Source organism: Capricornis sumatraensis, chromosome 3 (assembly GCF_032405125.1).
Source record: "Capricornis sumatraensis isolate serow.1 chromosome 3, serow.2, whole genome shotgun sequence".
Classification (NCBI taxonomy): Eukaryota; Metazoa; Chordata; class Mammalia; order Artiodactyla; family Bovidae; genus Capricornis; species Capricornis sumatraensis.
The window spans coordinates 173,096,686-173,112,532 of record NC_091071.1 but is presented as its reverse complement, the minus strand read 5'-3'; the positions used below and the strand labels follow the sequence as shown (position 1 = coordinate 173,112,532).

The 15,847-nt window shown below is 48.0% G+C and overlaps 1 protein-coding gene across 1 annotated transcript in view; it reads right to left on the bottom strand.

The window, feature by feature from the left end:
* The window catches only part of IL22RA1 (interleukin 22 receptor subunit alpha 1), a 28,818-nt gene extending 19,372 nt beyond the window's left edge, over positions 1 to 9,446 (bottom strand). Inside the window, exons 1-3 of the mRNA XM_068969634.1 lie at positions 9,404 to 9,446; positions 4,990 to 5,122; positions 3,678 to 3,856 (exon numbers count right to left, since the gene is read on the bottom strand). Of these exons, the coding sequence (XP_068825735.1) occupies positions 3,678 to 3,856; positions 4,990 to 5,122; positions 9,404 to 9,446 (355 nt within the window). The remainder of the gene's footprint in view (positions 1 to 3,677; positions 3,857 to 4,989; positions 5,123 to 9,403) is intronic.
* Between the last annotated feature and the right edge of the window lie 6,401 nt (positions 9,447 to 15,847).

Genomic DNA, 15,847 nt, shown 5'->3' with positions numbered 1-15,847 from the left:
TCTATGCCCCAACCAGTAATGCTGAAGAAGCTGAAGTTGAACGGTTTTATGAAGACCTACAAGGCCTTTTAGAACTAACACCCATAAAAGATGTCCTTTTCATTATAGGGGACTGGAATGCAAAAGTAGGAAGTCAAGAAACACCTGGAGTAACAGGCAAATTTGGCCTTGCAATGTGGAATGAAGCAGGGCAAACACTAATAGAGTTTTGCTAAGAAAATGCACTGGTCATAGCAAACACCCTCTTCCAACAACACAAGAGAAGACTCTACACATGGACATCACCAGATAGTCAACACAGAAATCAGATTGATTATATTCTTTGCAGCCAAAGATGGAGAAGCTCTATACAGTCAGCAAAAACAGGACCAGGAGCTGACTGTGGCTCAGATCATGAACTCCTTATTGCCAAATTCAGACTGAAATTGAAGAAAGTAGGAAAACCGCTAGACCATTCAGGTATAATCTAAATCAAATCCCTTATGATTATACAGTGGAAGAGAGAAATAGATTTAAGGGTCTAGATCTGATAGATAGAGTGCCTGATGAACTATGGAATGAGGTTCATGACATTGTACAGGAGACAGGGATCAAGACCATCCCCATGGAAAAGAAATGCAAAAAGGCAAAATGGCTGTCTGGGGAGGCCTTACAAATAGCTGTGAAAAGAAGAGAGGTAAAAAGCAAAGGAGAAAAGGGAAGATATAAGCATCTGAATGCAGAGTTCCAAAGAATAGCAAGAAGAGATAAGAAAGCCTTCCTCAGCGATCAATTCAAAGAAATAGAGGAAAACAACAGAATGGTAAAGACCAGAGATCTCTTCAAGAAAATTAGAGATACCAAGGGAATATTTCATGCAAAGATGGGCTCGATAAAGAACAGAAATGGTCTGGACCTAACAGAAACAGAAGATATTAAGAAGAGGTGGCAAGAATACACAGAACTGTACAAAAAAGATCTTCACGACCCAGATAATCACGATGGTGTGATCACTCATCTAGAGCCAGACATCCTGGAATGTGAAGTCAAGTGGGCCTTAGAATGATGCTAAAGCCAGTGGAGGTGATGGAATCCCAGTTGAGCTATTTCAAATCCTGAAAGATGATGCTGTGAAAGTGCTGCACTCAATATGCCAGCAAATTTGGAAAACTCAGCAGTGGCCACAGACTGGAAAAGGTCAGTTTTCATTCCAATCCCAAAAAAAGGCAATGCCAAAGAATGCTCAAACTACCGCACAATTGCACTCATCTCACATGCTAGTAAAGTAATGCTCAAAATTCTCCAAGCCAGGCTTTAGCAATATGTGAACCGTGAACTTCCTGATGTTCAAGCTGGTTTTAGAAAAGGCAGAGGAACCAGAGATCAAATGGCCAACATCTGCTGGATCATGGAAAAAGCAAGAGAGTTCCAGAAAAATATCTATTTCTGCTTTATTGACTATGCCAAAGCCTTTGACTGTGTGGATCACAATCAACTGTGGAAAATTCTGAAAGAGATGGGAATACCAGACCACCTGACCTGCCTCTTGAGAAATCTGTATGCAGGCCAGGAAGCAACAGTTAGAACTGGACATGGAACAACAGACTGGTTTCAAACAGGAAAAGGAGTCCGTCAAGGCTGTATATTGTCACCCTGCTTATTTAACTTCTATGCAGACTACATCATGAGAAATGCTGGGCTGGAAGAAATACAAGCTGGAATCAAGATTGCCAGGAGAAATATCAATAACCTCAGATATGCAGATGACGCCACCCTTATGGCAGAAAGTGAAGAGGAGCTAAAAAGCCTCTTGATGAAAGTGAAAGTGGAGAGTGAAAAAGTTGGCTTAAAGCTCAACATTCAGAAAATGAAGATCATGGCATCTGGTCCCATCACTTCATGGGAAATAGATGGGGAAACAGTGGAAACAATGTCAGACTTTAATTTTTTGGGCTCCAAAATCACTGCAGTAGGTGACTGCAGCCGTAAAATTAAAATACGCTTACTCCTTGGAAGAAAAGTTATGAGCAACCTAGATAGCATCTTGAAAAGCAGAGACATTACTTTGCCAACTAAGGTCCGTCTAGTCAAGGCTATGGTTTTTCCTGAGGTCATGTATGGATGTGAGAGTTGAACTGTGAAGAAGGCTGAGCACTAAAGAATTGATGCTTTTGAACTGTGGTGTTGGAGAAGACTCTTGATAGTCCCTTGGACTGCAAGGAGATCCAACCAGTTCATCCTAAAGGAGACCAGTCCTGGGTGTTCTTTGGAAGGAATGATGCTAAAGCTGAAACTCCAGTACTTTGGCCACCTCATGTGAAGAGTTGACTCATTGGAAAAGACTCTGATGCTGGGAGGGATTGGGGGCAGGAGGAGAAGGGGACGACAGAGGATGAGATGGCTGAATGGCATCACGGACTCGATGAATGTGAGTCTGAGTGAACTCCGGGAGTTGGTGATGGACAGGGAGGCCTGGCATGCTGCGGTTCATGGGGTCGTGAAGAGTCGGACACGACTGAGCGACTGAACTGAACTGATAGCTCTTTGCTCCTCCAAAATGTACACATACAAAAATCTTGCAAACAGTTTCAGGGATTCATGTCTCCCCCTGAAGCTAACTTATAAAAAGTCCTCAAGGGTCCATTGACCTCTGAGATTAAAATGATCTGCACTAAAAGAATGTTTGCTTCAGTTATTTATTAAAAAACAACAAAATCCTGATTCCTTCCAAAAGGGAATCAGGGAAGTCAAGTAAAGTACCTCTGTAGAATGGATTATTTTTGTAGTTGTGAGATATCATGATGTGGAAAAGTATTTCATGACATGGGTAAATGTTCATGATACCATGACATGAAAAACAAACCACCAGATCAGAAAAGCGTAGACACAGCTGCTAGTAACTGTGGTTATGTTTAAGTGTTCAGATTATTTGGGCTTAGTTTTATTTTTCTTTGCATATTTCTATATTTTCCAAATTTCCTACAGTAACTATGCATTAATTGAATAAGCTGAGAAACAATATAAAATAACTTGTTGAATTTTATTTTTTATTTTCTTAAAACACCATGTGACTTTTAAGTCAGTTAGTGAACATCACCCGCTTAACTTGTGTGAGGAGTTTGGCCACTCATCCATTCATCCACGCACCCATCTAATCCTTCATCAGTTACGTATGGAGCATCTCCTGGAATACAATGGGTCCCACGCCCAGGCACGCCTTTATGAAGCTCACATTTCAATTCAGATGATATCCGTGCAAGCAAACGATAAAGACAGGTTATGATCTGAGCTCTGAAGTCAGTGAACAGTTTATGGTGATGGAAAATAGCAGGTGATGGCCTGTATAGTACAAGGGAGTTGCTGGGGCTGTGGGGTGGGGATGTTCACTTAGGAGGTGATGTTGAAACTGAAACCATGACTGGGGATTGAAAAAGAGTCAAAGAAGGAGTAGGGGGATGGAGTTAGGAAGCCTTGGTTGCGCTCAAGTGGCAAGGTGAAGGTCTGCATACAAGAGGTCTAGAGATGGAGAAAGATGGAGAACCACACGGGGGATGCTGTCCAGTCTGGAGTATCTTCCCTAAAGGCCACATCCTTAACTGGCCCTGAGAGGCAGAGCCCTTCTGGACACTCCACCCACTTCAGAGGGGAAAAGACCATCCTCCCACCTGCATCCCGTGCAACGAGGAGCCCCCACTCACTGTCCTGCAGTGGGCTGAAGCGGTTGGTCATCTTGGTGGCAGACCGGCCTGCCCCGTCAATGGCGGTGACCCGGGCGTAGTAGAGCTCAGTGAGGTTGCTCGTCTCCACGGTAAGGTTGCAGGATTTCCGGGTGATCCCCTGGCAGCCCTCCTTTTCCGACCACTCTCCCTCTCCATACCTGTGAGCAAGGCAGGGGCTGGAGCACACCTTTCATGAACAGGCTTGGCAGCCAGCCTGTGGTTTATTAATATTGATAATGATATCAAATATTTACTTAGCACGTGCGTCCTAGGCTTTTTATGCAGATGATCTGTTAGTCTTCAGACCAACCTCACAACAGCGTTGTGAGGTTCACACATTATTAATATCTTCCTTCCTTTTCAAGTCAGGAAGCTGGGGCTTAAGGAAGTAAAATTTGCCCAGGTGTTTTCATCATGCATGCAGGGAGCCAGGATGTGAACTCAGACGGTTTGAGTTCATGTTCTGGGCACTGCTAGGCCCATTTACAGGCCAGGGACCTGGGCCTCGGAGAGGGCAAGTGACTTGCCACGGGATGAAGTGGCAGGATCAGGAATGGAACCCAGGTTTGCAGATTCCTGAGCCCATGCTACCCCCCCCCTCTCCTGCCTGGGAAGGGAGATGAGCGGGAATGGGGCTGAGTGGGGGCTGGAGGGGTGAACACGACTTTTTGTTGACTTGCGTGCATGCGTGCTAAGTCGCTTCAGTTGTGTCTGACTGTGCAGCTCTATAGACTGCAGCCTACCAGGCTTCCCTGTCCATGGGATTCTCCAGGCAAGAGTACTGGAGTGGGTTGCCACACCCTCCTCCAGGGGATCTTCCTGACTCAGGGATTGAACCCATGTCTCTTAAGTCTCCTGCACTGTCAAGCGGGTTCTTTACCACTAGCGCCACCTGGCTGTTGACCTAGTCTTTCCCAAATAATAAAGCAATGATTGGGCATTGGTTCTTTGCCAGGCACACATGCTAACGACTCATTTAACCCATCCAACAACCCTAGGAGGAAAGTATTATTGCTATCTTTACTTCATGGATGGGAAATGGAGGCTTGGTGCATTTATCTACCTGCCCAGGGTTATAGGATGAGGGGCTGGTGTTTGCCTCCAGAGCCCATACTTGTAACCATCATTCTAACCTCTCCCTGCAGAAGAAACATCAAGGAGCAAAGCCATGTCTTGGGGGAGAGTTGCTGACTGACACATCCGAGGGGGGATGTGGGGACATATGGAAGAGGGGAGGGTTTTCTTTGGTTTCAGAGCAGAGTCAAAGGGGTAATGTTGCTGGGGAGCCTACGTCTTATACTGGACGCTGTAGACGGTGTCGGGGGCACTCTCCAGCTTGCCGTCCCATGTCAGGATGTTTTCGAAGTTGCTGGACTGGAACTTCACGTGCTGAAGGAGATCTGAGGTGTCCTCAGTGATGTGAGCTGCCAGAAGTGGGAGCAGGGTGAGCAGATGGGTGCATAGACCCTGCGCTAGCCCCCTTTCGAGCTGCCCACCGAGGGGGTGAGCCAGTAACCACTTAGCAGGAGTCTGTGCTAACCGACCCTCCTGCTCCCCTTCACTTCTTTTTTTCCCCCCTTTTTATTGAGCTATGATTCACATTCCATATAATTCACCACTTACAATCATACAGTTCCGTGGTATTCTAAATATATTCACAAGGTAGTGTAGACCAGTGCTGCAGGTCTAGTTCTAGGACGTGTTCATCGCCCCCAAACAAATCTTGTATCCGTGAGCTGTCATTCCCATCCCTCCCCTCCTCCCAGCCCCAGGCAACCAATAAATAATCTACTTCCTGTCCCAATGACTTTGCCTATTTGGACAGTTTCTATAAATGAAGTCATCCAGTCGGCCTTTTGTGTCTGGCTTCTTTCACTTGGCATCATGTTTTCAAGGCTCATCCGTATTACATAGATTAGCACTTATTTCCTTCTTACTGCTGAATCGTATTCCATCGTGTGGACAGGTCACATTCTGTTTATCCTCCATCAGCTGCTGGGCATTGGGGTTGTTTCCACTTTTTGTCTATTTTGAGTAATGCTGCTGGTAGTGGTAGTGCACAAGTGTTTTAAGTGGACATAAGTTTTTGGTTTTCTTGGGTAGGAGTGGGATTTCTGGGTCATATGGTGATTCTACGTTGAACTTTTGAAGAGCAGCCAAACTGTTTTCCAGAGAAGTGACTGCACCATCTCACATTCCCATCAGCGATGTTTGACTGGGTGCGGTTATTTCACATCCTTGTCGACACTTGCTGTTGTGTTCACTCATTTCTCAGCACCATCTAAAATCAGTGTTCTCACCAAGGGAATAATTTAGAGGTACTCAACTAATGTCTAAGAAGTAACTTTCCTAGAACCAGTAATTTCAAGCAAGGGTGGAGAAGATGTTTGTGAATCCCTGCCTCTCTGTCTGTGGGTCCAGTCCCTGCCCACCCACCACACACCTGCTGAAGAGGGCAAAGGCGCCTTCCCCAGCTCCATGGGTTTCATAGGGGCAGGATGCTGACTGAGGCCACATACAGGTTCATGGGGTCGCAAAGAGCCAGACACAACTGAGCAACTGAACTGAACAGGCAGCGTGTCCTTGGGGAAGCTGTTTAAGCCATTAGAACTTCAATTTCTTCAGCTCTAAAATGGAAATAATTGGACCACAGGAGCAGCTGCCATGTCTGAAATGCAGGTCAAGAGCCAGGCACTGGGTTAAGTCTCCTCATCAAGTCCTCCTGACTACCTGATGGGGCAGGTTTTGCCCATTTTATGGATGAGGAAAACTGAGGCTAAGAGAGGCAGGGTGCAATACTCATCACAGTAGTTAGCCTGCTTTTGGGGGCAGATACAATGGGCCAAGGAAGGACCCAGGAGGAGGCATTGACCCTGAAGCAAATCCACTGTAAATGAGAGCCCTTGACTCATAGATCTCCTCTCAGCCCTCCCAGCTTGGTCTGAGGAAAGGAGGAAAGCACAGGAAAATGGTAACCAGAGCGGCAGCTGGCTCTGCGCATGCTCAGAGGGCCTGGTTGGCTGGGGTGGGAAATAGACAGGTGCAGACCCAGCTGAGTCAAGGCCTTGAGGTCTGTGTGTACGTGTCTTTGATGTGATGTGTGCCTTTTCCCCACCCCCAACCCAGTCAGTGACGATGACTGCCAGAAGGTCCAGAGAGTGAGGGAGTGGAGAGCTATTTACTCCATACAGGATTTCTGCAAGAGGGGTCCATGGGCTTGGGAGGCATTTGTGGGGAAAGGAAAGTATCTCAGGATAGCCCGACTCTGCTGTGTATCCGTCTGCTAAATCTAAGGCCATATCCCTCTTGGAATCTGGGTGGATCAGGCAGTCCCAGCAACTGCAGATTTCTTTGTGTTCTCAGAACCCCTAGACTGGGGTCTTAGGGGCCGGGGGTTTCTTCCTGCCTCTAGCCAATGTGATGGATATGGTGCTGAGTCCCACAGTGTGGCTGGGATCTTGTTTGGATCTGAGTCTTGGCAGAACTGGGGTCTGTTCTGGAGCAAGGGACTTCCAGATGGTGCTAATGGTAAAGAAGCCGCCTGTCAAGGCCGGAGACAGAAGAGCTGCAAATTCGGTCTCTGGGTCAGGAAAACCCCCTGGAGGAGGGTGTGGCAACCCCTTCCTCTAATTCTTGCCTGGAGAATCCCATGGACAGAGGAGCCTGGAAGGCTACGGTCCATAGGGTCACACAGAGTTGGACATGACTTAGCGACTGAGCACGCACTCACTGAACGGAGTGAGTGAGAGAAGTCGCTCAGTCGTGTTCAACTGTTTGCGACCTCATGGACTGTAGCCTACCAGGCTCCTCTGTCCATGGATTTTCCCGGCAATAGTACTGGAGTGGATTGCCATTTCCTTCTCCAGAGGATCTTCCCGACCCAGGGATCGAACCCGGGACTCCTGCATTGTAGACAGACGCTTTACCATCTGAGCCACCAAGGGAGGGGTCCTGGATTCAGAACTGGGTCTTAAGTTGAGGCAGGGAGCCCACTTGAGGTCAGAACTCAAGGGTGACTTCAGGCAAGGTGGTGAGGTCAAGAGCAGGCAAGAGAGAGGGATTTGAGAGAAGGCCAGGGTGTGCCCGGGGGTGGGCTCAGCTATGGTCTGCTGGGGGAGGGTAGCTGATTGGAGTCGGTATCTTGGGTGGGCCACGTGGGTTTGGAGGAGGCAGGTGGCTGAGGCTGGGACATGCTAGGGAGGTGAAGGGCCCAGGCTGGATGGAGACGGGGACCCCTTTCCAAGAGGGAAGTGAAGTTGGCTTCCTGAAGTCAGGTGGGTGGACCTTGGCAGACGCCCCTCTTTTAGGGGCTGTTGAGGGCTAACAAGATCTCCCCCTTTTTTCCTTCCTACTCATTCCTTTTCCCTCTCGAATTCATTATCGGCTCCTCAGCCCACGATGTCTCTGTGCTTCCTGGGTAAAAGTCTACATTGTGAAATCGTGGGGAGACTTGTATTGTCTAGAGATTGACAGCCTGTGAGGTCTGATCAAAGGAGGTTTTCGCATTTGCTAGGAAAAACAACTCTACGTCAATCAGTTGGGAAGTTAAGGACGAACAAGCAAAAGCAATTCAACTTGCTCTGAAATCAGCCAAAGAATTCCAAAGAAGGCGTCTGGGTCTCCAGAGTGAACTTACAGACTCCTAACAACTTCCTAAAGGCTGGTACCCCCGGGTCCCACATCGTGAAGGGCCGATGGCCCCCAGCCAGGATGGGTGGGGGTCTGGAGGGACAGATCTGGGGTCTCTTGGGGGGGAAGCATCAAGTCTCCTGAACTTATCATGAGTTCAGTATGCTGGGAATGCCCGGCTTGATGCCCAGGGGAGGGTAAACTGGAGGGCTGGGACAGCAGCTGGAAGCCCCGTGGATCCGCGCAGCACACAGCGGGCACAGTATTGGAGGGGCTGGCAGTTCCAGCCCTTTATGGCCTTCACCCTGCACTTGAGCTTGAAGGGACCTTGTGGCAGCCACCCCTGCCCCTTCTTCAGCTGGGACTATGCTTTCACTTTCTCAGAAAGTTCCCTGAATTTTATTAAGCATCTCAGGGAGCAGAGAGACGGTCTAGGATCTCAAGCATTGGTCCTGAAGTTCTCCGTAACCGCACACCAAAGAATCTACCTTATTGGCTGTGAAGACTGTGCCCTTGAGTTCCGTTTTCTTAAGAGCGCTGGTGTTTGAAGACCTATTAGTGCAACAGACCTGAGCACTCTGTGAGAAAGGGCTCTTTCAGGTCTGGCACAAGGGGCTGGAAGAGGCTCCCTTGGGGAGCATGGAAGGAGGCAATGGCCGGACTCAAGCTTTGTCCATCCTGATGCTTCCTCACCTCCCCATGTCAGGCCAGCGGCAGCCAGAAGCAGAGGAACAGAAGCATAGCTTCTACCAGAAAGATGTGAGTTGTCCAAGGATGTCTGTCTCCCTCAAGCTAGTTCTCCATCCGCTCGGGTGGGAGCATCCACAGATTCAGACGGGTGAGAGTCTTGAGGGTCAGTTTAGTCTCTGGAAGAACCCAAGATCTGAGAGACCCTCTCCACCCCTCTCAGCAACCTGAGCTGGTATCTACTTCTCCCCGGAAACTCCCAGTGCAGCCCAGCAGAGAAGAAACTGAGACTGGTTATGCTGGGGCTGGATGGGGTTCCGGGGGGGGACAGCCCTGATCATCGACTCCTGGGTAGGGGCACGTCTGAGCGCAGGGTGATGGGCACTCACCGAGCAGGGATCCCGCCGCCAGGATGGTCAGTAGTGTCCTCATCGGGGCCAGGCACAGGGCCCTCTTCCGGTCTCTACTCCAGACTGAGCCCAGAGGGAGGGCTGAGAAGCTTTGGCGCCTTGGCAGCTGGCTCCACCCAGGCACGAGGGTGGGGAAAGGAGGAAAGGTGGGACCTGAGCAGTGGGGAGCTGGGTACAAAGGTGCCTGGTCTGTGTGCTTCGGAATTCCAGGTCCTGGGCGGAACCCAAGGGAGTTCCCTTCCTAATTGCAGAAAACAGCCACAGTGACGGACTGGCTTGTTTATCTGGTCCAGTGGCTGATTCATCCTAAAACTCTTCAGTGCTTTATTAGGGAACTGATAGGCAGGAAAGACAAAAATAATCCATGATGTACAGCCTTATCTGGGAGCAAGTTGGCACTGGGTATCAAAAGCTTGTAACTTACAAACCACCTTTTGCCCCAGTGATTCCATCCACAGGGATTCACCCTGAGGAAAGCAACTAGAGCAGAGGCAGGAGCAGAAGATATGTTCTGGAATGTTCCTTGAAGCAGAGGAAAAGCTAGACTCCTTGGTTTTGTTCTGGCAAGAAGAGATAAATGTATTTGCTTGTGTCTTGTGCTATGTATTGACGTTGGTCCACCATGATGTATGCTGGGCTTGGGAACAGCTTTCCACCCAGAGAGGCTGCTGGGGGTGAGAAGCCCAGGCCCTCCTACCTTGAGCCTTTGGACTTTGGAACCTGCAAAACATTAGGGGAAAAAAAAAGGATCTGAGATTTCAGTGACTCTTTCTACTGTGCTAGAGATGGGGGCACAATTCAGGAATGGGCTTTTGGTTGGGGACCATGAAAATTCAAACTGCTCACCCAGGCTGTCTCACCATGTGCAGCTGGATCTATAGGGATTATATGATATCCACTGGGACTGGTGTTTAGGCAGTGATTTTCCCTTTCTCACTGGGCCTCAAGAGAAGGTTGAAGGGGCCTGGACTCTGATGAGGATGGACACTGTCAGAGATCTCTACCTCTGTGGAGAGTTTGGCCTGCTGCAGTCACACAACAGCTGGCTGAGTCCTGTAGCAGGACAGCTGGGTCCTCAGGGAGGGTATAGGGGCCTTGGTTTTAGGATGTAGGAGGCTGCAATGGCCAGGGATCTGTATTTAAGTTTTTCTTTTCTGTGTCGTACTTGTTTTCTGTCAGCTCTGAGTCCTTGGTAAAATTTGTTTGACTAAACAGCCACAGTTACAGGTGTGTTTTGGGGGAATTAAGGTATGGCTTGGGACTTTATTTTTTTTTGGCTCCAGAATCACTGCAGATGGTGACTGCAGCCATGAAATTAAAAGACGCTTGCTCCTTGGAAGGAAAGTTATGACCAACCTAGACAGCGTATTAAAAAGCAGAGACATTACTTTGTCAACAAACGTCCATCTGGTCAAGGCTATGGTTTTTCCAGTGGTCATGTATGGATGTGAAAGTTGGACTATAAAGACAGCTGAGGGCAGAAGAATTAATGCTTTTGAACTGCAGTTTTGGAGAAGACTCTTGAGAGTCCCTTGGACTGCAAGGAGATCCAACCAGTCCATCCTAAAGGAGATCAGTCCTGGGTGTTTATGGAAGGACTGATGTTGAAGCTGAAACTCCAGCACTTTGGCCACCTGATGTGAAGAGCTGACTCATTTGAAAAGACCATGATGCTGGGAAAGATTGAAGGCGGGAGGAGAAGGGGACGACAGAGGATAAGATGGTTGGATGGCATCACAGACTCAATGGACATGAGTTTGGGTAAACTCTGGGAGTTGGTGACGGACAGGGAGGCCTGGCGTGCTGTGGTCCATGGGGTTGCAAAGAGTAAGACACGACTGAGCAACTGAACTGAACTGAACTGTGCCAGTCCTGTCCTGTTAATTGCAGGAAACTGCATTTCCCAGACTCCTTTGCCAATGGCTTCCTGCTAGGTTCAGTGCCTTGGGAGGCACTGGAGGGAGACAGGTGAGCTGGAGGAGAGGAGTCAGGGGATTTCTCCCCCTGTTCCTCCACTTTGAGTGGCCTCCCCCAAAGGCAGTGTCTCCTCTGGGGCTCCCGCTGCCTCCAACCAGGCAGCCGCCACCATCTTTCTGTCAGGTGGCCTGGGCTCTGATAACATCTCCTTTCATTTTCCCCTTTAGTTCAAAGGATGGAGCAACTTCCTGCTGTGGTGACTCGCTGGGCTGCTTCTCAGTTCCTGAGTGAATTCTCAGCTCTTTCATCACCTGGGCAACCAACTCCCTTATGTGAAAGTCTCTTGGTTTGAAAGACTCAAGAGGTTTCTGTGCTCCTGACTGGACTATGATGGCTGTAGGGCCTTTGGTGACTTTAGGGACAAGGGGTTGTGGGGAGATCACGGTCAGAGAAACAAGTTACGAAAATGCCAAGAAGGGCTCGTCAGGAGAGGAGCAGTCGCTGGAATAATCTGGGCTGGTTGGATGAGGGGACCGGCTGCAAGCCTGTAGGTCTGTGGAAAGTGAAGTCTTCCTTGGGGACTCTCAGAAACACCTGGAAGAAGGAACCTGTGAGAGAACTAGGCCCCCCATACTTAGGCTGGACTATGATTACAGGACTATTAATGACAAGGAAGACACCTGGATTGTTAAAGAACTTGGGAACATCCAGACATCATTTCTAATAGTAAAAAATAAAAGAGAACAGCATTCACATCTGACTCTAGGGGTTTGGTTAAACACATAACTGTTAAGTCCATCCAATGCAGGATGAACGCGGCCTTCAAAACAACGCTGGAGAAAACCGTTTTGTGACCCAGGTAAAGGGCCACCACATTTTGCTAAATGAAAAGAAGCCTGGGGAATTCCTTGGTGTACAGTGGTTAGGACTCTGCGCTTTCACTGCTAACGGTGCTGGTTCAGTTCCTGGTTGGGGAACTAACATCCCGTGAACCGGCCACAAAGAAGCATGGCATGACCTATGCACCGTATAAGGCTTGTTAAAACACATACACACGCAGAGAAAAAGTCTGAGACATATAGATGAAAACAATCATGGGATTATCTCTGGGTGGTAGTAGAATTAAATGTATTTTTATTTTCCTTCCTTTGCTCATTTGCATTTTCTAAAGTTCTTATAGGAAATATATTATTTTATGACCGCAGCCACGAAATTAAAAGACGCTTTCTCCTTGGGAGAAAAGCTATGACCAACCCAGATGCATATTAAAAAGCAGAGACATCACTTTGCTGACAAAGGTCCATCTAGTCAAAGCTAAGGTTTTCCAGTGGTCATGTATGGATGTGAGAGTTGAACCATAAAGAAGGCTGAGGGCTGAAGAATTGATGCTTTTGAACTGTGGTGTTGGAGAAGACTCTTGAGAGTCCCTTGGACTGCAGGAAGATCCAACCAGTCAATCCTAAAGGAAATCAGCCCTGAGTATTCATCATTGGAAGGACTGATCTGAAGCTGAAGCTCCAATATTTTGGCCACCTGATGCGAAGAGCTGATTTGTTGGACAAGACCCTGATGCTGGGAAGGATTGAGGGCAGTTGGAGAAGGGGACGACGGAGAATGAGATGGTTGGATGGTATCACCGACTCAATGGACATGGGTTTAAACAAACTCCGGGAGGTAGTGAAGGACAGGGAGGCCTGGCATGCTGCAGTTCATGGGGTCACAGAGAGTTGGACATGACTTAATGGCTGAACAACAAAACATTAGGGAAAAGTACGGTGGCAGCGCATCACAAGTGGCCGCTGAAGTGCCTCTGTCTGGGCTGACCCGTCTCTGGGGATTTCTTTTCCCTCAACCAGAGACCCCTTTCTTCACAGCCAGCTGGGATGGTTTCTTCTCTGCTCACAACAGCTCCAGACCATCGCAGATTCACTCTAAAAACACCCTTCTAGAAGATGTGGTATAAATATGAATATATATAATGGAATATTACTCAGCCTTAAAGAAGAATGAAATAACTCATGGATGGACCCAGAGATTACATACCTAGTGAAGAAACACAAATATCATATGCTACCACTTACACGTGGAATCTAAAAAAATGATACAAATAAAGTTTTTTTTTTTTACAAAACAGAAACAGACTCACAGATTTAGAAAACAAACTTATGGTTACCAAAGGGGGAAAGGGGAGAGGGACAAATTAGGAGGCTGGGCTTGGCATATATGCACTATTAAATATAAAATAGATGGTCAACAGGCAGATACTGTATAGCACCAGGTGGTGACTTACATGAGAGGGGGATCTGGAAAAGAATAGATTTCTATATATGTATAGCTATATTGCTTTACTGTACACCTGAAATGAAAGCAACACTATATATTTTAAAAAAGCAACATTATATATCAATTCTACTCCAATACAAAATTAAAAATTAAAAAATTCCTTCTTGAACTCTGGTCTGCTGTGTACTTGGCATTGTCCAATATTATTCTTGAGTTGTGCTCATGTTTATGACTGGAAAAAAGAGGCTCTGGTGGGGGCAAAGTGGGGTGCCAGCATCATCTTTAAATATCAGACAGGCTGCTGCAGGGAGAAGGGTTTAGCCCCTTTTTGGTAACTGCCTCCAAACAGGAAAACCAGAGTACAGAGTAAGGGGACATATTGAAGAGGCAAGGTCCTTTTGGTTTCAGGAAGCAGCTCTCCCCATGAAGGTGTGGCCGACTTTGTGATGGGCTGCGCTTGGTTGCTGCGGGTATTCACTGAGAAGGTAGGACCACTGGGAGATGCCCCCTAGATGACCTCCTTCTCTGGCCTCTCAGGTTTAAGGTGTTTGTCTCCCCAGTGAGGAAGAAAATGTTCTGAGCGCACAGAGCGCCCCCTGTATTTCTCGGTACCCTCCTCTGTACTCTCTCTGTATCCTTTACAGAGCAGCTATCCAGCACCGACTTAACAGAACTGACCTTTATCTCAGCAGATTGCCCTTGCTAGCTCTTTGACTCAGACAGCCAGAAAAATGCATGTGTTTTCCCTCTGATAAAATTTTCCAATTACACCTTGCATTGTCCTGCCTCTGAGTCTTTGCACAAGCTGTACACACTGCTCAGAACACCATGTCCATCCCACTTTAATTCCTCTTCATTCTTGACTGCTTCTCAAGCTCACTTCCTCCAGGAAGGCTTCCCCTTGTGATCACCTCACCTGGGTAGATTAGGAGGCGCAGCTCCCATGGCCCCCTGTCTCTCCTCCAACCTGGTACGTATCTCACCACATTATTTGTTTCCCCATTTGGGGAACAGAGCATGTAACTTGCATCCTGCACGAGCTGATACCAAGCGGGTACCCAGGAATATTTGCCGGACGAATGAATGTGCTGAGGGAGCTGGCCAGGGCTTCAATACTGGCTGCGGAGTACCCCTAAGCTGTGGAAAAAGCATTTCCTAAAATGACAAATACTCAGGGATGTGACCTGCTTCTGTCCCTTCTCTGAACACCCAGGGATGCCAGAACCTGTTCTGTAGAAGCAAGAACATTAGCAGGAAGTGGGGTGTGCTTTGGGGGAGGGGAGTGTTGTTTCCATGGTGATTCAGCAGTGAGATGCTTGAAAGGGGTCTCTGACCATTCGTGGATGGGAGGAGCAAGGGGTGCATCTGTGACAATTCACCCCAGAGCCTTTTATTAAAGAAAAGAAGCATCACATTCACTTTGGAGTCATCTGCCTCCAAGCCTGGCTGTGTTAATCAGGGACATTGACTTAAATGTTCCAAGTTGGGAGCCTGGGTCTGCTCCCACCCTTGCACCTGACTCCAGGTAACCTTGAGTAGACTTTGGTCCCTCACTGGGCCTCTGTCTATGAAGGAGGCTGGGGTCTAGGAGTCCTTGAAGGGCCCCTGGAGCTCAAATGGCCTCTGCTTCTATGTCACTTTGAGGTTGGAATCCTCTCCTGACATCCTGGAATTCCCTACCCGGTTGTTGCCAGTGACACAAACACAAATTCAGCTCAGCAGTCACTGACTCTGCTTAGAATTTTAGCTGTCTCTCTCAGGGTAAGGAGTTCCAGCAGCTTATTACATGCTAGCAAGGTCATGCTTGCTCATAAAACATTAAGAATACCCTGCATCTCATACCAGGATTGGGGAAACAGATTTGTATGTACCCTGGGAGGCAGGAAGTGAAAAGATTATGGGCCTTGGGCAGACAAACCTAGGTTCAGATCCTAGCTCTGCCAGTTGCTTGCAGTGTGCAGGTGGCTTAAGCTCTCACCCTGAGCTTTCTCATTTACAAAAGAGAAAAAGAGCCGCTACTCTCAGTGATGCTGGGAGGATTAAACAAGCTGATGTCTCCGGGCAGTTTTGGAGGACACTTCCTGCAGTGAGTCTTCTCTGTTACAAAACGAGGAACCAAGGATCAAGAGAGGACCCTTAGAAACCTTGATAAAACACCAGCCTCCTGGGTATGCAGCCATGGAGATGGCAGGAGGTGGCAATCAGGACAGTCATAAATATCCA